This window comes from Pseudopodoces humilis, chromosome 8, assembly GCF_049639895.1.
Source record: "Pseudopodoces humilis isolate 2021_Gansu_Grassland_sample_001 chromosome 8, ASM4963989v1, whole genome shotgun sequence".
Classification (NCBI taxonomy): domain Eukaryota; kingdom Metazoa; phylum Chordata; class Aves; order Passeriformes; family Paridae; genus Pseudopodoces; species Pseudopodoces humilis.
This window is the reverse complement of record NC_142207.1, coordinates 32,814,871-32,839,804: the sequence shown is the minus strand read 5'-3', so window position 1 is coordinate 32,839,804 and position 24,934 is coordinate 32,814,871. Positions and strand designations below refer to the sequence as shown.

At 40.2% G+C, this 24,934-nt stretch overlaps 1 protein-coding gene across 2 annotated transcripts in view; it reads right to left on the bottom strand.

Moving 5' to 3' along the window:
• DIP2A (DIP2 acetate--CoA ligase A) overlaps window positions 1–24,934 on the bottom strand; it is a 73,620-nt gene that overhangs the window by 8,636 nt on the left and 40,050 nt on the right. Inside the window, exons 6-31 of one of the 2 annotated variants that reach the window (XM_005528922.3) lie at window positions 22,277–22,405; window positions 21,592–21,711; window positions 20,556–20,753; window positions 19,631–19,722; window positions 19,238–19,348; window positions 18,403–18,526; window positions 18,054–18,163; window positions 17,556–17,658; window positions 16,555–16,619; window positions 16,143–16,236; window positions 15,595–15,714; window positions 14,761–14,875; window positions 13,716–13,855; window positions 7,467–7,603; window positions 6,926–7,006; window positions 6,603–6,730; window positions 5,529–5,643; window positions 4,207–4,408; window positions 3,972–4,081; window positions 3,752–3,832; window positions 2,601–2,724; window positions 2,212–2,333; window positions 1,944–2,055; window positions 1,617–1,726; window positions 1,377–1,507; window positions 672–840 (exon numbers count right to left, since the gene is read on the bottom strand). In XM_005528922.3, coding sequence (XP_005528979.2) covers window positions 672–840; window positions 1,377–1,507; window positions 1,617–1,726; window positions 1,944–2,055; window positions 2,212–2,333; window positions 2,601–2,724; window positions 3,752–3,832; window positions 3,972–4,081; window positions 4,207–4,408; window positions 5,529–5,643; window positions 6,603–6,730; window positions 6,926–7,006; window positions 7,467–7,603; window positions 13,716–13,855; window positions 14,761–14,875; window positions 15,595–15,714; window positions 16,143–16,236; window positions 16,555–16,619; window positions 17,556–17,658; window positions 18,054–18,163; window positions 18,403–18,526; window positions 19,238–19,348; window positions 19,631–19,722; window positions 20,556–20,753; window positions 21,592–21,711; window positions 22,277–22,405 — 3,143 coding nt within the window. The remainder of the gene's footprint in view (window positions 1–671; window positions 841–1,376; window positions 1,508–1,616; window positions 1,727–1,943; window positions 2,056–2,211; window positions 2,334–2,600; window positions 2,725–3,751; window positions 3,833–3,971; window positions 4,082–4,206; window positions 4,409–5,528; window positions 5,644–6,602; window positions 6,731–6,925; window positions 7,007–7,466; window positions 7,604–13,715; window positions 13,856–14,760; window positions 14,876–15,594; window positions 15,715–16,142; window positions 16,237–16,554; window positions 16,620–17,555; window positions 17,659–18,053; window positions 18,164–18,402; window positions 18,527–19,237; window positions 19,349–19,630; window positions 19,723–20,555; window positions 20,754–21,591; window positions 21,712–22,276; window positions 22,406–24,934) is intronic. The other variant, XM_088058707.1, reaches the window with a different exon arrangement.

Here is a 24,934-nt window from a genome sequence, read left to right as displayed (position 1 = left end):
TATTAGAGTGTATTTGATGTCAGGAATCGAAGAATCATACAGCATATGCTTTGAGTGGGAAGGAAAGAACTTTAAAGCTCACCTCATTCCAACCCCTCTGCATGGGCAGAGACACCTTCCTCTAGATAAGGCTGCTCCAAGCCCCATCCAACCTGGCCTGGAACACTTCCAGGACTGGGGAAGATTACATCCATTTTAGAACTCAACACTTTTGGTATCAAGTGATAATCTGAAAGTAAGTAAGACTTGCTGAGTTTTGGGGGGCTTTTTCTTTTGGCTGTTTCGGGTGAGGTTTTTTTGTTTGGTGGGTTTTGGGATTTTTCCTTCAGTTGGTGTGTGATTTGTCTGGGATTTTTTTGTTTGGTGTTGGGCTTTTTTCTTGTCTCAGACAAAAATAAATTGACAGGCTTGCCCAGAATCTCAAAAACATCCAGCAGCACAGAGTTTGCACAAATAACTAAAACTGAAAATACAAGACTTCTTTTTTTCCTCCACCAGAAACATGGAAGCTGAATCCTCCAGCAATACTCAATACTCCCCAAAAATCAAGTCATAATGGAAGGCTCTCATGGGAACACTTAAAACCTCATCTTCTCCAAGCCAAAATGAAGTATTTTTAGAAAGATACACATATGTTTCTGTCAGTATGTGGGAAAATGAAGCCCACTCACCCGGAGAACATCGGTCTGTGTCCCGAGGCCTTTGGTGCATATCTCCATCACGGAGTACGAGCAGAAGGTGACACGCACTTTGTACTGGCTGACAGCAGACAACCACAGAGACACGTTGCTCTCCAGCTCCAGAGGAGGCACCAGGATGGACTGGTGACCTGAATATATACTGGGCAGAGGAAGCAACAGGAACATGAAAATTCAATTAATTAATGCATATGACATGTTTTAAAAGGCAAAAAAAATAGCAGCTTTGCCAGATGTGCTGCATTAGAGTTGGTATCTGGTTGAACCAAGTCAAGATTCACTCATTTTAAGAAACATTTAGTTGCTTCCTTTAGCAGTATTTCTTAATGCATACCAATCTTGCAGTGAACACCTTAAGGGTCTTGTTTAAAAGGATTGCTTATGAACACCTTAAAGGTCTTGTTTAAAAGGATTGCTTAATCTTGAAAGACTTTAAAAGGATTTACTTAATGTGAAACAGACAGTGAGGTCCTTTTCTTCCTTGAATTTGGTATCAAATTAATTCCACTTGCAAACCTGAAGTTACTAATGTAACTGACTTAAATGGATTTTCTTACCACAAAACTACTGATAAAAAGATTAATTTGGCTTTCTTTGACAGTTTCAGCCATGTCCATTCCCTGGGGTTCCAGAGAAGGCTGGGCACACGTGAGGAGACCCAGAGCTCCAGAGCCATACCTGCACAAGCACCACAGTGCAAAGCCCAAGCCACAGTAGGGGTCCAGGCAAATGGCAATCTGTCGGGATGGGTACAGCTCACACTGGAGCTTTATCGAGCGGCATAAGGCACTTGTAGCTGCGTGTGACATCTGCAAGAGGAAAAGAGGACCTCTCAGAAACCTTTTTCTAGAAAAAGGGTTTTACATATTTCTTTATAAATGTAAAAGAATAAAACATGATTATCTCTTGTTACTGTACCTTTACTCCTGCTAATATACCAGTAGTAGACACGCTGAAGTCCAAGTATGCTAACATATCTGGAGATGTAGGTCTGAAAACATTAGCCAGCTTCTTTTTAGGCATATCATCTATTTAAAATACATAAATAGAGGAGAGTACCATATTATTCTGGGAAACAGGCACTGGACAAACAATGTATCTTTACAGCATTATCACCAGATCCCCCCTACAGTTTCTGGACAGCTATTTAAATGCAATGCACAACACATCCACTCAATCAGGCAGTTGTGGTGTAGCAAAATAAATACATCACTCTTCAAACTATTTCCATTTTTGCTATCATACCTGTATCCAAAATAGTGGGCCACGTTTTAATATCTACAGCTGCTGCAGCCTCCTTAGACCTGAGCAGTTTCATTATAGCTTGGGTGGTCAATATACATGCAGATTTACTGACCTGCAAAAGGCAAAGCATTAAGACCATTGATAAAACCAGTGCATTCTCAAAGTCACACATGCATCCAGATGAGATAACCAGTAAGATGAAGAGATGAAGAAAATAATTGGAAACAAAGCAAAATAAAGCACGAGGAGAGGAATGTCTCATACCTACCTCTACAATCATTTTGACAGTGGGCAGAGTGGTAGCAAGGTTCTGTGGATGAGGTGGGCGGACAGTGATGGGAACACAGCCAGCATACAAACAGCCATAGAAAGTTGCTATCAAGTCTACTCCTGGAAAAGATATTTGTGAAATTAAAGCCATTTTTATCAGATCAATAGGCCAAACTCTTTCACCAAAATCAAAATACATACTGATTTTTGTTATTAAGACACAAACATTTGTCACAAAGTGTCTCCTCAAATCAACAGGCTGTTCCACACTCAGTTTAAAATGTTTTGCATTTAAGAGCCAGCAAAAATTATTCCGATCCAATTAATGGCCAGAACTTCTTTTCTTGTGCTGTGTGATTGTGTGTTTTGCTGTGTGTGTTGCTTTACCTGGAGGGTAAACCAGGGCCACATGGTCACCAACGTTCAGCCGTCCCTTCTCCATCAGCGCGACTGCCACTCTCTCTGCCCTCTTGTGCAGCTGGATGCACGAGGCAGTGCTGGCTACAGTACCCTGCACAGGAGACAAGTGACAGCAGAAACCTTTATAGGAACAGCAGCAGCCCAGTGACTTGGATATTGACAGGAAAAGGCATAAACCAGAAGGGTTTCTTCTGGAGACATGTGAACACATCGACATACAGCAAGGTAGCTCATTAGTCCTCAGCTATTTAAGACAGGTGTTCACCAACAGGTAATTTCTCTGTGCCCAAGTTTTGTGTTTCCTTTTGCACTGTCTCTGTGTCAAGAGTAAAACCTGCCTGAAGTGACCTGGGAAAGGGCTGCTTCATACTAGAAAACTTCCCTCAAAATCTTTACTCTGAGAGAATAAACCAATTCAACAATAATGATGTTGAAACATGTTATTTTTCTAAAGCACAATCTCAAAAGAAAGGTTAGAAAGTTTGAACTAATGTCCTAAACTCTTTTGCCATTCTGAATGAGACCCACAAATCTTTCACTTCCCCAAAACTGCTGCTAGACTTTCTGGAAGACTCCTGTCTGCAGTACAGTACAGCACAAGGCAGATCCAATTTGTCCCTGGGCTGTTACTGTCACTCTATGTGCCATCCTTTCTGAGGGCAGAGCCTAGCCCAGGGCAAGGCATCAGTATCCCCTGCTCCTGGAAAATTTCACTTCAAAACTGTCCCAAGGGCTCTCTACTTAGGCTCTAGATCTTCTAATCACGAAATCCTCCATTTCTGATTTATATATTATAGTTAATCCTTGTGATCAGGAATGAAGACAGAACTATGGCTTCCATTCATATGACAAAAATTGTAGTCCAGCAGAAAATGCAACTACTGCAACATTTTAAGCTAGGCAGAATACATACTGAAATTCCAGATGTGGAATAAAACATATGACATAAAATTCCAGAAGTGGAAAAATTTATGCTGCTTACTACAGCAATTTTTGTCTGCTTCATTAAAATAATCTGCAGCATTTCAGGAAAAGACTTCTAGAAGGAATTTTCTTAGAAACTCAATAATCTTTTGTTTTGGTCTTAATCTCCAAGTATGACCTAAAGTGCATCTTACCTTGGAATTCAACAGAAGGAAGAGTGGATGATCTGGAGTTGTCTGAGCTCGCCACTGAAGAACATCTGCTAAATACAGGAACTAAAAGGGAAGAAAAAGGATACACTCAAATTCACTCAAAGTGCCCCAGGTTTATTTTCAGCAGAGTATCACAGCTGGTCTTCTGTCACTCTGAATAAGCTAATTAAAATATTTAATAATACCAGGACCCCAGTGTCACCTTTCTTGCCTGGTCATTGTCCTCCAGCTGGCTAACATCTCTCCCCGAGGCTTGTGCAATCCTCTTGCCAGCTACGAGGTTTCCTACAATCATTGATGCAGGACCAACATCTGCATTTTGAAAAGAACAGTGCAAAATGAGGAAAAACAACCTAAGGAAAAAGCAACATTTCAGCCTGCAGGTGCCCTGTATAACGCAGGTCTGGCAGAACCAGCACATACTCGGGTTTCCTCACCTGGCTGTTTCTGCCGCGGCTTGGGCAGGTTGGTAACACAGGTGTGGGGACACATCAAGACGTTACAAGGATGCAGAGCACCCTCCAAAAAGCGCTGCTTCGTTTCTGAAATATGAATTCCTCCGAGTGGAGCCTTTGGCAAAGTGTTGGCTGGCACCAAGGCAAGGCAGTACACGCCTACTTGGTGAATGCTATCAACTGCCTTCACAGAAATTAAAGAAAAAAACCAAAACATTCCACGTTATCAACTGGGATGTAGCTAGAGCAAGAATTTGAATTCAATTCATTTAAAACATTAAAATTTTTACTTGTACCACAATTTGCAAATAAAGGGTCCAATTCTGCACTCACTGAACTCATAGAAGCTGTGCCATGACTTCAATGGGAGCAGGAGCAGACCCAGGACTTTGCTTGTGCCCTCTATCAAGGGGATGCCACCTGCACATCAGGGATTAGGAAAGTCTCTTAAAAGTGGGCAAAAAGTGCAGAGATTTTCAAAAGCCAAAGTTATATCACAGCAAATTTAGCATGTATGGCACAATCACAAAAGCACAGTAGAACATAAAAGTCACAAAATTTAGGAGGGAAGCATCTTTGCTGCATAAATCTTAAGTGTCTCTTTTAGCTATGACACTTTAGAGAAACAAAAATATTTTCTCCCAATACCAGATATTCTCTCCAAAAACATAAAAAAGGTGAAATTAGACAGAAACCAGTATTACTCAACTGCCTTACTCTTAAGAGCAAACTTCCTTTAAGTTGTTCTCTGGATCCCTCCCTTCAGTTGTCTCCAGAGTCTTTCATAATTGATCTCCCCATTTTCACTTCCTGAGAACTGATTAATTCTAAAATCTGCAAATGCAGATCTATCACAGTTCCCCTTCCTCCTGTCCTTCATCCCCAAGAAAATACAGTAAAATAATTAAGGGAAAAAGTTTTTATACTTCTTGTTGCAAAACTAGAATAAGGTTGTTAGTGATAAAAAGCTTTTGGGGCTGTTCATAAACTTGGCAGTATACTTATGAATATTTTCAGAGGTAACTCTCAGTATGAAATCAGAAGAGACATGTAGCATTAACCCAAACAAAACCCATGACCCTTAGGACTTTGAGAATCCTGGTAGCAGGAAGTTAAAGAATATTCTGAAAGGAAGTCTTACATTTTACAAAATTCTGTTAATTCTCAACCCTGAAAAAATTATCTTATTACAGCTCACTGTGGTTACACTGATAAGTTTTGCTAGTGGAAAAAAAAAGCTCTAATATTCTCATTTCATGCATCAGCCTTATTCACCTGGAAAGAGAAAAGGACAGACTGACTACCTGTAGAACCCTGCTCATCCACTGAAAACTATCCTCCTCTGAGGCGTCAGGGCGTTGCTCTGCCACAAGCACTATCCGATCATCATGCAAAACAGGCACAGAAAACACTGCTATCCTAAAACACAAAGGACAGAAGAATGATAGGATGCAACAAGAGCATGGCTTACCATCACATGGGAATGGCTGCAACCTCTTCACACACACAAGCATTATTCATGCCAGATCATCACAAAATCACAGAAAAATTTAGAACACATGTGGGTTCCTTGCTGGTAATTCATTTCTGCTGGGGGTCAGGTGGATTTGCAGTCACCCATGTAACACGTATCTGATAGGCAAGTTTCATACATGTAGGGGCTGGGCAAACATTGCCTACAGAACTCCATCATGTACACTAGACTTGTAGCCCCTACATACAATGTCCCTTCTGGAAGACAACTATGTCAAATTACTGACCACCAGATGCTTGCACAGAAAAATACTTAACTCCCATTGGGCAATTACCTTAATTTTAGGTTTTCCTCTTCTAGGATAAAATATTAATAATGCCTCAGCCTGGACTGAATCAATCAGCTCCAGTCTGAAACCTGAAAGACTCCACTTGTCATTGATCTCCACTGGACCACTGAAGGGCACTCAGGTTGGTGGTACAACACACTATCTTTGAGGGTCCTTCAGCAGCCTAGTTTGTTCTTTAGAAAAGGCTGCACAGTTCCTCCCTCAGCCACCCAAAAGGCTCAGGGGACAGAAGTGTTTTACATCTGGCATACGAGCTTCATTTGAGTGTCTTAGGAGAAACTTTGAAAGAAGTTTTAACAGACACTTTAAGATCTACCTTTAAACTGTGTGAAAGTAATTTAAAATCTATTATGCATGAATCAAGGTGTCAGTATTTGTCTTTCAAGTAAGCAGGAACAACCAAATTCACAATCTAGTCAACTTTCATACAAAACACACATGAGAAAGTTTATGTGCATTGCTCCTGTGTATGCTGTGTCACTTGATGACTGCCTGTGGGTTAAAAAAGGAGCAACAAAGCTGAATCAGCAGTGTTGAAGTTTTTAATACACTGACCTTCCCCGATAAACGAACTTCATGGGTTCAACTGCCAAGGCGGTGGCTACCACATCATCTGCATTGTGCCTGCGGCCACTGACTGTCATCAAGCCATCCAATTTTCCTACCACAAACACCAAATAGTCCTGAAAAGAAGGAAGGATTAGAAACAGAGCAGACAAACCTCACTCCTGGCAATACATGCCTGACTCAAGCCAACAATACTCTTGAGATCTATAGGAGGTTGGTGCCCTGACACAAAGTTCTACTGAATTCAGGGGCATCTCTTTAGAGTTGGGAGTCAGGACAAAGCAGGGCCCTGAGGGCTTGTTCACACTTACAGGACCCACAAAGCCAAGCAATCCTGTTCTTGTGAAGGGTTGGTCTGATACAGGCATGCCAGCTGCCGTCACTGGGATGGCCTGGAACAACACAGAAGGATTCAGACACTCACTGGACTGATAAGGATTTTCACTCCTTTCCTGCCAGAATACATGAAATGGGGTACCACTGCAAGGAAAAATATGGGCAGAAAGATTGAAATGCCTTCAGGTAACTATATGTAAGACCACTGTGTTAATTCAGAGCTAAGACAAATTTAAATGCTCACATAGGCACTACACTGGACTGTGGAATACAGAAGCTGACTGACTGCAGGTGACACTTGGTATTTTTTGGTTGTAAGAGACAGAATGTCTTCTTATGATTCTGTGAATGAAGCGAAGTGTACCTGGCCAGGGCTTTTTTCTAACTAACTAAAAAGCAAAGCAAAGAATAAAACACGCCCCCCCCCCCCCCCAAAAAAAAAGACCTTTAAGGAATAAAGAAGTCTATTTGCAAGGAGAAATATTAGAAATATAACAATTACAAAGAAATCCAAACCTCAAATACATTCTTGGTGATTCCGAGGAGGCCAAAATATGCTGACCCAGTTGCTCCTGAATTCACACATATTTCTCCAACCTCATCAGCTTTACACAGATAAGGAGTTCCATCCACCTTTACAACACACATGCTGGCTGCACAGAGGAAGAACACAGAATCACAGTGTTAGGCTTCTCCAGCAGCTGACACACATGGTGCTCTGCCACTGAAGATAAAGATTTTAATATCAATTATTCATCAGCTACAGCAAAACCACAGCATGTAAGACAGTTCACTTTAGCTTCTTGACAGACTGTGCAATCTGTTCTCCAAGTTCACAAATGCAATGTTTTTTTCTTACAGCCCTTCACAGCCTCCACATCAGGTGCAGCTGACTCCAAGCCACAATGGACTGAGGGAGGTTAAGACTCAAGATCAAGAAAGAAACCAATAAATCTGCCCAGGTCAATACAGAATAAACATGGCAAAACCAACTCTGCTGTGTGCATTGACCAGCGACTGGTGGTAAAATGGATTTGTGGGTACGTTTTCAAACCTTAGGGAAGTTTTCCAATTGCCAGCATTCTCAGTCTGAATAGGTGAGATAATCATTCACCCTGCCAATACATCAACCTCTAAATTATCTCGGTTTCATAAAAATTACCTATCAGAACAACTAGAAGTAATTAGTAATTGTTTGAAACCATGCAATGATAACCTTGGGTGACCAAGTAAAGAGATGCTACTCAACTTCTGGTACAGCTTCTGGATATTGTATGTGTGAACAAGACGTCTGAAATTAAAATCTACAGTATGAACTGTCAGTCATGCAAAACCCCATATTTTGCAATTTAGGAAGAAAAAATAAAACTCAGTGGTAAATTGGACCTGAAAAAATAGTTTATTACTAGAGGAAATAACTTGAGCAAACATCAGAACTCTGTATGTAACACTTAAACAATGATGCGAAGGGAAGTGGTAATAACTGGAGAAAGCACAGTTTGTGGGCATTAACAAATGTACAGCCCTCACTGTATTCACAAACATGGAAAAACCAACAGATCAGCCTGCAGTCCCTAAATGATGCTCCATCTGTGAAGCCAAAGGACAATCCTATCACCCTGACCAAGTAAAAAAAAAAAATACTTACCAGTAACCAATGTATGATACAGGTAGTCTACAGGTACATTCTAACAGCAGGCACAGTTCTGTCCTGCCAGGATATACTGCAAGGCTGCCCTTCTGCAGTATCTGTGGAGCCTCTACTCTTGCTTCTCCTCCTTTTCCTGCTTCATGTGTGACATACAAGAGAGTGCATCTACCACCATTTCAGTCTCTCTCAACAGCATTGCATCTGAAAAAGAATTAAAGAGAAGGGAAAAGCAGATGGGACAGGAATGTACATGTGGACTGCATGTCACGAAGAACACAGACTCTGCTAAGAAAGCTTTCTTTCTTCAAATGAGTCCACATGTACATTCTGACAGATGGCGACTTGCAGCAGGCAAACTTGCCAAGGAGTATCCTGGCAGGAGATGAGAATCTTGCTGTGCAAAGGATGGCACTGATGCCCTACCAAAGACTGGATTCAGCTCTGGATGTTTCAAGACTAGCACAGCAGGAATGCAAGAAGAATGCAAAGGGCCTGCCCAGCAGAAGGCTGTGACCAAAGGTACTGATGAGGGTCAGGAAGTGCTCTCTTGTTCCCTTTCCAGCATTTCATAGTGGATCCATATACTAAAGCTACCCTTGGATTACAGTCTTTAGTAAGAACTTCTCTTCTAGAAGCAGGAAGTCGTAGCAAAAATACTAAAATGCCAGGATAAAATGCCTCTAGAATCACTGTGGAAGGTATTTCCAGGGTTTCCAGAGAAACCTCATCCTTGAGCAAAACAGCATATGGGGATATCAAATGCAGACCTGAACCTCTTCCTGCTCCTGTGGAAAGGGCAATAGGCATAAAGCAAGCCAACTTCCCAGATGAGGATGAACATAAATCTAGATCATGAGCATCCAAAGTTAACATCTAAGTTGGAAGAAAACGTCTTATCCCAAACACACACTGGCACAGGTCTCCAGAAGAAGTTCTGCAGTGGATGTTGTGCCACTGTGTGAAGACTCAAGCCCAGAGGAACACAGACCTGATGAATATGATAAATTCTAAGGGCTGAGTAGAAAAGAGGTGCTTTTAACCCACAATCTTAGGAAAAAAAACCTGAAAGCTTCACCAAGTTCTTCTGTAACAACTCTTTCCACTGAGATAAAGGAACCAGAGCCCTCTGCCGTGAAGATGTGCTGTGGCAAATACCAGAACCTAGGCAAATGTTTGCTCAGACATGAACAGAGGAAACAATGAAATACAAGACATCCATGGGCTGGAGACAATGTGAGCATCCCAACATTTAGGAAATTGGAACCATCTCCCTAAACTTCCAGAAAAGATACTGAATGCAGTCACAATCCAGAACATGATTCTGTTCACTGCCGAAGATCTTGCAGAAGCCCAAAATTTGGTGCCAAACTGAAATTTTCTGCTCGAGTGTAAGAAAGCAGCTGTTGTTTCTAGGAACCAGCCTTTGTATGATTAGAAGCTACTGGGATTTAGCTTTTGTCAAAAAAAGAACATGAGAAGGATCCCAGTAAAAGAATGGAAAGGATTAGTTGGGAAGTAGAAGGGAGACAAACTTAACTGCAGTTAAGTTAATATATCCATCAAGCAACATATCCAGGCTCAAACTTAAGGTGTAATATGCTTCCAAGATGACAGATAACACGGCAATCACATTCCAGTTGATGTGAAAGCTGGAGGCTGAGAATGGGCAGAAGAAAAGAGATTTGGCACTCCCCCTACCATCTTTACTCTCCAATTTGAAAAAATGAGCCGAATATTGTTCGGAGCCAAATTTAGTAATGCCAATCCCAGATAGAAACTATGCAAAATAGCCCAAGGTGGTCAAAAGTTGGGGTAAAACATCATTCCTTCATGACAGGATTCCATGGGAATTCATACCAGATTTTCTCTTAAGAATTCCAGCTATCTTTGAGGAGATTTCCCTGTGGATGCTGGCACAGCTCTTGAGGGTATTGTGATGGGCACTCATGGTAGATAATGAACATGAAGGGAATGTGGCATCAAGAATGGCCTATGGATTAAACAGCAGTAACACATGACCCTGGTGCTGATGGCTCTGTTGAGTAAGATCCCCATAGCAGGTAGGCTACCATCTCAGAAAAAAAGCAAGATCTGAAGAAAAGGAGGGTGTGAGCGGACATTTTATCCATGACCTTTTAACCAGGCAATTCCTGAATAAAGCATGTCAGAGATCTTCACAGGTAATGAGATCAAAACCATTTGGCTTGACCATTTCCAAACGAAATTCAGGATTGTGAGCTCCTATGGCACAAAGTATTTGAAAGGCTAGATCAGACTTCCAAGTTCAGTGGAGATCAGAAGATAGGACAAAGCCTTCAGGAAGAAATACAAAACCAAAAGCAGATCAAGACTCATCAGTCAGCAGAGGGGCAACGAGCAGGTGGTGGTATGTTCTCTCCTGTATGCCAAACACCAAGCCAGAAGGGACAAGGACACACCCTCCATGAATACTACACAGGAAAAGGCATAAATCTTACCAAGTAAGGCACAATTATCTCCACTGTTAGAATGTACATGCAGACCCATTTGAAACTAAGTAATTAATTCACTTAACTCATTAATTTTTTTTCATTTAGCACTCCCCTGTAAGTAGCTGCTAGTCTTCTGACTTCCTTCATACTCCACAGGTTTTTTTAAGAGACAAAAGTTATCAATTACCCTTCATAATGAAATCTATCACGTATATTCTGACTTAAGGAATGTACAGAGAAATTTCTGCTGGAATTCTTAGTATGTGGATAAATTGAGACAAATCTGCCCCAGATTCTGACAGCTCAATGGTAGAAAGGGTTTAAAAGGAGTTAATGAATTAAATTGCCCAAATTCTGCTTAACCTACAAGTAGTTTTACCACTTACTACTGTATTTTCAAATAGCAACAGCCAGCAATTACAAGTCACATCACTCTGAGACAGTTAATAGTACACATTTTACTCTTCTCCCCTCACAGAATCAGATAAGTCACTTGACGCTTCTTACTCATGCAGAAAGTCATGGTAGCATTATCACTGCCTGTCAGTGGCACCCTAATCCAGAACAGTCCCCTAGATTTGCCAGACAATGCCCCAAGGACTTCTGACAAAGGAGAAAGGCTTTTTCACAGATCCCTCTGACTGCTGAATCAGGCATTTCACAAGGGCAGAGTCGTATTTTTTGACAACTCATAATGAGGTGAAATTACTTAGCCATAAGCATACAGGGAACTTTTCCAACATCCTAAGGCAGATTTGAACCCGCCCCTGAGCAGATGTTCTGTGGAAAATTAACCCAGGGGACTTACAGCTTCAACACTTGAATATGAATAATAGCTGCAGGCAGCTTTGTGCCTTAGTGCAGTCAAGCACACTTTGCTGTGAGAGCAAGCCTACAGCAAAGCCAGGAGCATCCCTGTGTTGGTTTTGCATGGCCTGGTTTTTGGTAGCAAGGGGGCCATAGAGGTGGGGCCATACAAGATAAACTGATCCAAAGAAAGATTTCAATTGATCCTGCATCTAATACCAGTTTTTTGAACAGCAACAACATTGAGTTTAAGCTCAGTCAGTTCACCAAAGGATTCATGACTACCTCAAGGGCATGTAAACTCGCTCCTTTCAGGTCCCTGTGTCTAACCTATAATCTAAGGAAAACATTGGGAGCACAGCTGAATTTCAGTGAGGTTTCAAGGGGACAGCAGTAGTGTGGACACCCAAAATAGACAGCAGTAGCAGTACGTGCCATCTGTATTCCAGTTGAAGCAGAAAAATCACTATTTTTTTGAGACACTGATGCCAGTCCCAGAGTCAGAGAATTGATTAGGTTGGAAAAGACCTTTAAGATCAAGTCCACCTGTGAGGCTGAAGTTACTACTGCCTTCCTTGTATTTTATTATGGACTTTCAAAACAACTTCAAAAGGTCTTATTACAAAACAAAAAACTTGAGAGAAGCTACACAACAACCAACCGACTCCTCTGCTTCGATTTGTTATGAAGTACAGAGCTTCTGCTCAGTCTTCAGAAGGGACCTCTAACATATCTAAGTTAATAACAACTGAACCATTGACTTCAGGGGTGGCAAAGGGCTTCTGGGGATAATAAGGAAAATTAAACAAGACCAATGAGACTAGCATACAATGGCTGAAATTTTCATCAGCAGAGTGGGAAGCTGTCTACCTCCTCTTACCTGCATTAGGGGCTTTGGTGTACAGAGAAGAGGTTGTTGCTGGAATTACACAAGTTGAGTCTCCCACTTTACCTTGAGTATATGCTCTACAGAGAACAGGGCTTTAGAACCACTGCCTTGCAAGGCAGGAAGCTCATAAGGAGACCAAGAATAGCAAAGGTGCCAGGGGCATGACCAGAATCAAGCAGGTTCTTTGGTAACTACACAATAAACTTGAGGGGTGAGGAAAATTCCAAAATATCTGTACTACATCCTCTCCAAGCACATCAGAGCAGGTCAGGGCCTGAAGCTAGTAGTACAGACAATGCCATGGAACTGCCAGCCTAAAAGCTGGAGTAGATGGCACCAAGTGTCCACTCCTTCATCCCACTGCTCACAGTTTTAGGTTTGGTCTGGCACCCTACCTTTACTAACCTTCTTCAGAGTGTTCTCTTCTCCAAATGCAGCTGGGTGTCAAATGAGAACAATAAGGATGAGACAAAGTCTCTTCAATTAATGGGCTGAGGAACAATACCCAGCTCTACCTAATTCAGGAACCACAGTGTTGCAAACAGATGTCATTAGGAAATAGGTTACTCCAGGTAACTCCTGATCACTTTCTTATACTCCATGGGCATGAGAAAATAGTTTCCAGAATTAGTTGTTCCATCATCTTTGCAGGGTTTGAGATGAAGTCCCTTTCAACTGAAATATTCTATCATATTCCACTCCACTCCATTCCATTCCAAAAACAATTCTGCAACGAGCCAAAATCATTTACCCGTACCAAAATCTACAGTCATTCAGATTTATTGCTCATGAAATTCTAATCCATCATGTATTTAGGTAATGTGTCAAAACATAACTCATACTACCTTAAAGGAAATTAACATTTTTATTTATTCCATGCACACAAGTGTAATAGTAAAGGAAACTTATTTGGAATATGCTGAAACCTACACAAAATGCTTTCCTACCTCCAGGCATAATCTGCCCAACATCCTGCACAGTTAACACTGACAACTTCTCCTCTGTATCCACTCGGATCACACCGAAACTCAGACAATTCATGGATAACACTGCTTTTCCTGGAGGGGGGCCACCCAGTTCAGAAGGTCTGGAAGACAAAGTCCAGTTAGCTATAAATTAACTGGTGATAGAGTCACTGAAAACATTGTGCTGGTTTCTTAGGCTTGGTGAGGTTAAGAAAAAGAATGATTTCTCACTTTGAACAAACAAGATTTCAAGACTTATATGGTAACTAAATGAAGAAAGAGCTAAAACAAACTCTCCATAATTTCAGCTTTTTGTTTCAAGTTTTCTTGAAGTTGACTTTCTGAAAAAGCACATTTTGATCAGAACCGCTATCAAAAAATTCCAGCATAGCCCATCCATGTATCTATTAATAATTAATTAATAAAGTATTTCTTTTTCTTGGAGCATCCCTTGCCATCTCCAGAAATCCAACGGTATTTTTCAGACCAGTTACAATTTTTTATTTTTTTTTAATTTTAGGCCCCTGTTTACAAATCATCATACATAAGCAATTGATTGAGGATTCACCATCTTCTTCCTCCCAAATAAGTAGGTCTTATTTTGGGGGCATTTTAAAAGGCCCTCCAATAACTCCAGTGAGGATGAGACCTCACTTTCCCAAAGCATGAAAAAAACACCTTTTGCCTGACTGGTCTCAGAAAACATGAAACTTTTTAAAGAAACCAAACAAAAATCACTCATCCTTCAGTGAAAGTGTGAGCTTTACATTCCCTCTGCCTAGGTCTTTGGGCATCTCTATGTGGGTCATGGTTATTTTCTGACTATCATCTTAACATGAGATTCCCCATCCCTGGAAGTGTTTAAGGCCAGGTTGGATGTGGGTTGGAACAACCTGGTGTAGTGCAAGGTGCTCCTGCCCATGGTGGGGGGGTTTGAACTCCTTCCAACCCAAAGCATTCTGTGATTCTATGACACAATTCAATAGTCAAGGAAACATTCAGTTCACTTGTGAGAAAAGTGAATTACCTGCGGATAGCAACAGTTAGTGCCTCTGAAGAACTAGCACAGGGACAGATTACTTCTGGTCTCAAACCTCTGGATTGAAATACATTCAGGAATGCGTCACAGGAAGATATTGACCCTAGAAAGAGCCATCACATAATTAGAAATATTTTTCTAAGAGCAGGAAAGCTTGGACTGCAGGAATTTCAAAGTCTGTGCTCACACTCAGCTCAGTTATATTAATACTGTTGCCTTCATACACAAACCAAATAGTCTTCCAAATTGTCTGAGAGGTATTCCAAGTTTACTGTAAGAGAGTAGATTTGGAGAAAGAACTAGTGACTAACAACTATGCTGAATGAAATTCCCAGCTGCCTACTCCTCCACTGGCAGCACTCCCCAGCACTTAGTAAAATGGAAAGTCCTTCAGGGATCAGAATATTTTGTCACTAAGGGTAATTTTATGTCAACTGCCTAGACAGCTCCTATCTGATTGTTTCTTACAGAGGTCACAGCACTTGAATATCAAACACTTCTGACACACCTTCACAATTCTATCAGGCCTCTAGCACTTGGCCCAAAGTGGTTTATATCTATATTTATATCTTGTGGTTATCCGTTCAAGTCAATTCATGGATGAGTATAACACTCATGAAAACATGAAGTTCACTGGTTACACTGGTAAATATAGCCAAGAAAAGCAAACAGCAATGAAAAAACAGTGGCATCACTGGCACACAATTAAGTGTTTTACTACAGAACAAACTGCTTAACTCCCCAAGCATCAGCTCTGACACAGGGCTTACAACAAACAGGATCATGGCAAGACTGACACTCGGGAAACACATCCATACTCACATGGATTGGCTCCATCTGCCACTATTAACATCCGTAAGGAGCTCAGGCTGACATCTCTCTGATCCCTCTGAGCCAAAAGTGACCAGTGCATATCACGTGATTTTACTACTGCTACACGGGCTGGAAATCAAAACAATAATTATGCTGCATGTGCAGAACAAAATAAAGATCAATTATAAAATTATGTAAGTATTCTTGTGTATTTACACAAATTCCTGAAACTACACACAAAATTTATGACACTACAAACGTAGAAAACAAATACAAATGCCAAATATTCAACTACTATAACACATGTATGCTCAATATCTCCAGATGGACTTGATCATAGAATTTGAATGCTTGCTACAAATTCAAATACTAAGAAACACAGTTTCTTTAAAGGTCTCTCAGAAGAAGCCATCAACGTCACTCATCAGTGAAACTATGAGCACACAGACACTGAAATGGGGTACTCAGTGGTGTACAAAGACATTCTGCACAAACAATTTAATTTGTTTTTAATAAACCAAAAAGAGATGGGTGAATTAAAACAACCTTTAGGGTACCTTTGTATAAGCAGACTTTCTGTATCCAGGAAAGGGGATTAACCTTCATTAATGCATAGGGAATACTGATGACATGCATCCTGTTCATAACACTCTACAGGAAAGAAATTAAAAAATAAACTTCCAAGTGGCTTAAAAAATATAGAACATGTAACAATGCTTAAATAAACCCACCCATCATCACAGCTACAGCATAAGTCTTACAGTTAAGTGCTAGTGAAAACTATGCATATACTCTGAAAAAATAGGCTACACAAGCTACTGAAAAAGCAAGTTTATTCTGAAAAATAGAAATATTGAAACAAAAACCATTTGAGAGAACTGATGAATTTATAGCCTCATTCTGATATCAGTACACTACCAATGAAAGAAGCAAATTGCTGCAGGTTTTTGCCCTTCATGCAGTACTCACCGTTAACACTCCATGCCAAAGGCCAGCCTCTCTTTTGAAATCCAAGACATTTGTTAGTGTTTCAGCTGAAAGTGAAGGAAAAAATATCAGATTTAAAAAGCATATTTATAAAAGTGCTTAAGAACTGGAAATATTTGTTAAAGCAACTCTGAAACTTTCATGACTGCTAAGAAACCAAAGCTCTGTTGCGTATAACAAACAGGCTGCTTAAGCTCCAAGTGCCTTTTATAACCTACTGCAACCACCTTTGAATTATGATTACTAGACTAGAATATTACATGGTATTTAAGATCTTGATTCATTATAATACCCCTTCTATGTGCATTTGTAACATCTGCCAATGAACAATGCAGACTGAAAATTTAGTCTAGAAGCAAACTTCTTCAGCTGAACTGAAAAAGTTAATCTGTATTTGAAATAATTGGATCCAGTAAGAAATACCACCATGGCTCTACTAAATTTTCTTCAGTATTTTCTCTGAGGAATTTGAGTATCTTATGTGATTCAAAAAAACAAAAAGAATCAAAGATTTTAAATCAAGGATTCAACCCAATTTTTGCCGGATATCTTGTATTGATTAGGTAAAACTTACTTATCACTGATACAGGATGGATGTATGCAGGAAAGTACTTGCTTAAGTAGTAGCACAGATTAACTCTAGGCAAATAGTCAAAAACAAGCACATTTCATGGCTGTACATTGGAAGAATGACTGCAAACAAGCAGATCTCTCACTATATTCACATCCCTGGGGAGATGTTCTTTTATGGGACATGATTAGGTGAAGAGAAAGATCCTCTCCTTGATTACAATTTCATAGGTGGCTTAATGCTCTTTCTCACATCACACCCTTTACAAATGAGGAAGTTTGTCCTTCCCTTTGAAGCTGAAGCTACTACTCTGTATCTAAAGTTCTCCAAAGACAGCAGACACAATTATGCAATATAAATGGTCTGAAGATGCAAAGCTGTCAGTATCCTTTTGAAGTTACACCTAACTTACCTTCTGAATAACCACATGCCTGAGTCAGTGCATGACAGTGTGCCAGCATGGAGGCATGAGATACAGTAATGCCCACTGTGCTGCCCTCTTTACTTGTTTTGTACTGAGAAGAGAAAGTGTATGCAAGCATTAGATTAACAGCAAAACCAAGAAATTTTACAGTAGAGAATTGTAAACATTACAAAAACAAACCCAGCTTTTTTTAATTCAAAAAGCTAGCATAAAAATATATTTATGTCCACAGATACACTGATATGGTAAAAAATATTTCTCTAATCCAATTAAATTGTCCTGGGGATCCCAAAATGCTGATTATCTCCAATATTTAACCTCACTCCACACAGTTACTGAACTGTCTGCTTGGCAGCCTGATGGAAACACTCTTTTTTCACAGTTTAAAATATTACAGCCATCTCTTTTATTGTATCAAGAGTTTAAAGGAAGAAAACATCCCATGAACTATGTAACCACAGAAATGATCACATTACACTAAATCACCTCGATATAAGCAGTCTCCGTGCTGGCATCCCGGACCTGTGGATGCCAGTCCTTGGCTGGTTTTGCCAGATGCTTCCCATCAATCACAAACCAAATGAGACGAGGCCAGCCTTCAAAGAAAAATAAAAGCTACTGCCACAATAGTTCCAAAAATCAGAGGTTTTCCCCCAGTATTCAGGGATAATGACAAAGGCAGAATCCACCCCCAGATAGGAAGAAACAGCACAAAGCACTACCACAATAATCAAGGCAGCTCTTTATAAGAATCATGCAAGCAAACCCAAAAGCTGAAGTTTGACAGCAAAAATGAATATATCTGCTTTTTATCCCATAAAAAATAAACCCACACCTTTGAATGTCACCACCTCTCCAGTCTGAGCTTTTGGGAGGCCTTTCTGGCAGGCATCAGTGGTTAAAGCTAACGTGACTCCACAGCTGCCCAAAAGAAACCCAATCTGCTGACTGCCAGCATCCTGTAGAGAAACAAAGAAATAGCAAAATTACAAATAACAAAGCTTTTGGACAGTTTTTTGTAACTTCTTCCTGTTTAGAAAATGTAACTCAATTTGTAACAGGAAAAAACAAAAGCCTATACCATAAGACCTTTGAATAACTGAGAAAATTTAGTTTTGCTTAATGCCAGCTAAGATTTGCAGCAGATGTAGTAAGGAAAGCAGCATCAGAAGCAATGGCTATACATCCCTACTCAACCCAATAGGGATGTTTATAAATTCTGCTAAAGCAGAAAACTGTTTTGATGCTGTTTCTGAGTCCTGACACACTGAAGAACAGAGCCTGTACCTTTTTAGGTCTTTCCTAACTATCTCCAGGTGTGTAGGATTATACCTTTATTTCCAGTAACTATGATGTCTCTGCCTGCCTCATACTCAGCCTGAGAGCTGAAAAGACAACCTTTCTCTGATGTACTCAGAGAAATACTTCCGCACATATTTTTGCAAATAATGGATAGAAATAATTTCTACAATTACATATCCTAAGATACTTAAATTACTAGCTTAATGTAATTCCAAGCACAGAATATACACTGAACAGTCCACCTGATGCTTTCTAAAGAGCAGGTTCTGAAGGACCCCATACAAGGACTGTAGGATTTAGACATACACACATAGACAAGCACTTCACTTATTTATCAAACAATAAAAATGTTGAATGTATCTACCTACCTTTCTTGTCAGTGGAACTTCTATTGGGACAGGAATAAGTTCTGCCAGGAGACATCCATAAAATGCCACCATAAACATAACTGGATCACTATTAGGGAATACGAGAGCTACCTACAAAAATAAAGTAAAATATGAAAATACTTTTTTTTTTTTTGTCATTTGGCAGAGAGGGAGGCTGCTTTTGTATTTGTGAAACAAAATTTTCACAACAATGTCCAGGTTCATAGATAACCAGGCAGAGAGATACTAAGTATTGAGACAATGTATTATTATAAGTCACAGTAATTATTTCACAGTATATTATTACAAGTATTATTTTATTACAAGGCTTTCTTCAGCTAAAGCTGTTCCTCACTATTTCATCCATAGGGACCACTTCCAACAGCAGCCTACCCGATCTCCAGGCTTCAGCAGGGGCTCATTCTTAGTGGTTAGCTTGTTCAGCAGGGTATAGGCTAACTTCAAGCTTCGACTCCACAGCTTGCCTAAAGAATTATAGAAGAAATTAAAAAGGAGAAACTAAAATTTTAACATTTAATTGGTAAACCTCAGTCCCTCACACATGCACTAAGCATGACTATATCAGAACAGCTGGCTGAGTCCAAGTACAATTTAGAACTCAGCTTCTTTTTGGTTTATCTTTTCTTTTTTTTATTTTATTGTTTTATTTTTTTTATTTTAAATGTAAAACTAAACATGACATTCTAAACAACACTCAAAGCTCCACTGCAGAGTAATTAAATTACTGTAGATGCTCAGCTATATTTCCTGCATCCTTCATCAAACAATAAAGTTTAACATTCTAACATATTATACAGTGAAATGCTGCAGTGAGCTACCCTGAAGGACACAAAAATGCAATTTACTATAATACTTTCAGTTCAATAATACAGGCAAGTTTCACCTCCCACCATTAACATCCTGATTATGCTCCTGAGGTATGAGTCTTCTCTATAAGGCTCTGCATGAAGATGTTAAAGTGGAATGTCTCCTCTGGGAATCTGAAGAGTGCACTGTTTGTCATCTGTTTCTACCTCCCAATTTACACTGGGCTATTTTTAGCATTCTTTTAGGAAAAAACCCACACAACTCTAAGAGATTTACAAATAGTCACTTGGAAAGAATCAATATGTTTTGCAATAAACATTTTCTCTTCCTTCTTTAAAAACGTTTTTCACATACAATGAGTTAATAATTTACATTGCTACAGCAATCTCCAACCATGTGTTACAAGCACAGGCAGTCCCTCTCAAGTAAGAGAAACTGTTATTTCATGATGAACACCTAATTCCTCCTCACAGCTGGCTCCAACACATACCATAGGTCAGGGTATAAATTGCTTTCCCAGTGGTATCCAGCGCTGTCAGACAAGGGGCTTTGGACTGGGTGGTTCCCCAGCGCTGCAGGGCAGCCAGCAGTGAGGGGGGCCAATTGGTCACAACCCCCAGGGGTTCCCCTTTAAGTACATTAACTTCATTTCCTTCAGGCTTTGGTTGATTTGGGTCAGGCTGTTGCACTAAAATCAGAGCACAGTAAAAGGGAAATGTCAATCTGTACAAAATGTGTAAGTTACACTTCACAGATTATTCTATGAACCATTCACCTCTTCCTCACATCTATCCTTCTTCTCCTCTGCTTTATGATGATGCTAGGCTAATCATCTGTTGGCTTCCCAAAAAACAGTGACCAACACTTCACAGTTGTGATTTCACATTATTGAAAGAGCAGAATTTGAATCTCTAGCCCACTTCTCTCTACTCTGGAAAGCTGCTGTTTTCTGCTACTTGTTCTCCACATCTATTTCAATGAAAGCCTCCACCAAGTCAAGAAGGGTTATCAGAGACAACGGTTTCAGTGACATCCGGACACTGATTTTTGCTGCACTGAATTCTCAAAAGGTGATGAGAAACGACACTTTGCCTGTCTAACAAGGCTCCAGAAAGTGAAGTACCTTGATCTTAGTTAGCAAAGTCCTGGTTGAAGTTAGTGAACACTCAATGTAGACAACCAGCAAAATTAATGGTTCCAAGTGAAGCTTTCCACAATTACATGCACCTCAATGGAAGTCCAGCTGGCAGCAAAGACTAGAATCACAAAAGCATTGTATCTTACATGTATCAAATCAATAGTAAGGGAACTCTAGTGGTAGCTGCTCAAAAATGTCACACCGAGAAGGAGGGCTGAGTTAAAGATTATCTTCCACTTGTGATAACATATGATCTTTCTTGCTCCTCTGTATAATTTTAGTATGGCTAGTTTTCTATTGAGAAAAAGAAACCAACACTTGCTAGGGATCAGTTCTGTCATGAACCACTTACACAAGGAGTAAAAAATGTATCTGAAAGAAAATTAACCTTCTAGCAGTTCCTCAAAATCATCCACAAAAAACTCCTTCAAAGGTGGGCGCTTCGGTCTTTTCAAAGTATTTAGCAGCTGTTGGATTTTAGAGGACACTCTGCTATTCACTGGGACACCTGCCAAATGGAAAAGATTTATTATTTATCATATATTAACCAAAATACACTAAAACACATAACTTTCTGGTGGAAAAGTCATTCAGGATGAGTACCTAGTTTAGAAAACAGCTTAAATCAGTAAGAGTTTCCACCATAGAAACTTCTATTTGCTTTCAAACAATGCTGTTCCTTGGCTACCTGGCTGATGCAAACACCTTCTCATACTTTATTTTAGCTTTTCAAGCCCACTGGCCCCTTCATGAGATTTAAACTGAAACATGAAGAATGTCCTTTTCTCCAGGGATCTAGGTATTTACTACACTTTAACATTCATTCCATTCTGAAAGCATCAAAATGCTTGGAAAAAAATAGTGAATCTTTCAATATTTTACAGGGCTTGTAAAAATAATCACAACACAAAACATGTTGAATACTGATTTTCATTTGTGTATGTTAAATTACATACAAATACACGTTTTTATCAAAATTTAAAGCTCTGAGGCAATATAAAATTAAGATGCATATGTAGATATATATCCAAGGGGACACAGATGGAAAGGTAGGAGGTCTATAATGCAATCACCATCTGCAGTTTCCAGAATGCTGCTGCTGTAGCCTCTGGGCACTCCTCGCACGGATGCGACCTGCGGGCGCTCGTGGTGCAGGTATTCCACCAGGCCAGTGGTCACATCAGGGGGGGCAGAGTGGTTCTCTGCAGAAATGCAAGACAGATACAGGAGCTCATCAGGCACCTTAAGAATCAACATAATCAAAATTGCTTCTTACATGAGGCTTTTTTTCTTACATTGCACCTGACAGGGGCTTGAGAACCTCCTTACAAACCCAGAGGCACAAGCCTGCTTTGCTTGGAGCTGAGCCTCATTTCCTGGCTGTAGAGCAATGCTTAGGGAACATCACAGAATCACAGAATGGTTCAGGTTGGAACAGACCTCAAAGCTCATCTTGCTCCCACTTCTTGCCATGGACAAGGACACCTTCCACTATCCCAGGATGCTCCATGCCATGTCCAACCTGGCCTTGAACACTTCCAGGGATGGGGCAGCCACAGCTTCTCTGGGCAACTTGTGCCAAGCCAGGGTCTCACTACTCTCACAGGGGAAGAATTTCTTCCTAATCTGAGTCTCTCTTGTTTTTAAATTTAAAGCCATTTCCCTTTATCCTATCACTAACTACTCCTGTAAGAAGTTGCTATCATCATTCCAAAACTGTAACCAAGGTTATAGAATGGTTTTGAATGGAATGGGTTAGGAAATGGCAGTATTTCTGAGAAGTGTTTGAACAATGGACAAGAATAGAAGGACTGAAATATTCAGAATCCTGATGAGTAAAAACAGGAATGCAGCAGGGAAGAGCTGGAGAAAACCCTGCTGCCCAGGGCTCAAGCTGCCTCTGTAGACACAGCCCTTGGAGGAGCTCAGCATGTCACAAATCCTGCCAGAAAAACTCCAGGCAGAGGGAGATCTGAGTAGTGCTGTGAAATACAGACATTATCCCCCACTCTGAGGCAGTAATCAGCCCCAAGACAGCAAGTGCCTATTGCACTGGTCCTACATTGCCAAATCTGACACACAAACCACAAGTCCAGCTCTAAGCAGTCTTAGAGGGATCACCAGTGGAAAAATTTAAATCCATTCCCATCCTTTCCAATGGACCTCACTGCAGTGCCAATGTTTGTATTGCAGAGACTAAATTCCTTTCATGTGGGTGAGGTACATGAAGGGAAAAGTGTTACTTCATCTCTCAGAAAAATGCTCTGGAATCAGTAACCACAAAGATGACAACTGTGTAAAGCTGACCTGTACAACCATTGCACAGGACCCATAGGGAGCCCATGCATACACCTGCCTCAAGTATATGTTCTCACTCTGCTCTGTAGATTTTTGAAGTTGCTTTTTGGTTTTTTTTTCTCCCTCTTGGCTTTCTCAAAGTCCCAAACCATAGGCTTCCTGCAGCATACAGCTTGGCCACAGAGACAAGTGTACCTGGATCCCACTTCCCACCTGACAAACCCTGCAGGGACTAGCAGTGTCTCACCATGTATGGAGAAGGAATAGGTTCAATTTTCAGGATTTATGCTCAGATAAAAACCACATTATCTCAATTAATGATTTGAGCATTTTATTAATAAATGCCCATGAGACCCCATGCCATTAGTTTATATCATTGTGAAATACCATGGCACAGCAGGGTAAGAGAAGTGGTGAGGAGTTAACAAAAAAAAGTGTGAGCAGAGTTGTGACTTCAGGAAGAAAGGTTAATTGGATTCAGACTGAAGGACCTTTCCATTAGTGATGACCAGACAGAGATAAATGCAAGAGAGCAGTATCCAAAGAAAGAACAAATGGGGTATGACAGAGCATTAAAAGTCACGATGATTTGTACTTCCAGCTGCTCCAAGAATTAAGGTGGGAAATACTCCACAGATGATACGGTGCTCTTGAATAAAAACAAGACATATTGCCAGCCTTACTCATTAAAAGAAAAAAAAATTACACAAAAGACAAAAAAGCCTTCCAACATGAAGGGTTGTCCTTGCTGATATTAAGTGAAAGACAAACATCTTAAAAATAATGCACATTCCTATATGACTCCATTAAATATTGTAACCTTGCACTTCCAATACTGCAGCTTACCGCCTGGGAACTTAGTTTGAGCTTACCATTAAAAATGCAGGCGGGAGAAGATGAGCTGCAAGGGAACAAGCTGCTGAATTTAAATTTTCAACATCTCAAAACTGTGACTAGCTATTCAGTACATAACCAAAACACAGAATATTTCAGTAGGGCATGGCAATTAAGACATGTAAGATGCCTTTTAGATTGCTGATATCAGCTCACTATCTGAAAAAATAAAAAAACTCTTCTTCTATGCTCTAGGACAAATCAAAGCCCCTTTTAGAAATTCTGCAGTGTAAGAACTGAGTAAGTTTTCATATTCTTATGAGCTAGGAAAGGACAGACACAGACAGGATAAATGTCCCAACTGAACTGATACTGGCCATGCATGAACCAATGCATGGAATGAAAACCAAGCTTTACCAAGTTACCAAGCTAGGAATGAAAACTGATAGAACATGGCAGGTATTGCAGAAATGAGGTAGACCATTCTTATGTGAAAATGCATCTATTTTTTTTTTTTTTTGGCAAAGGCACTGGAAATTTTATTTTTATAAATATTTTAATAGATCGGCTCTTAATGATCCCTGAGCTTCCTTCCTTCT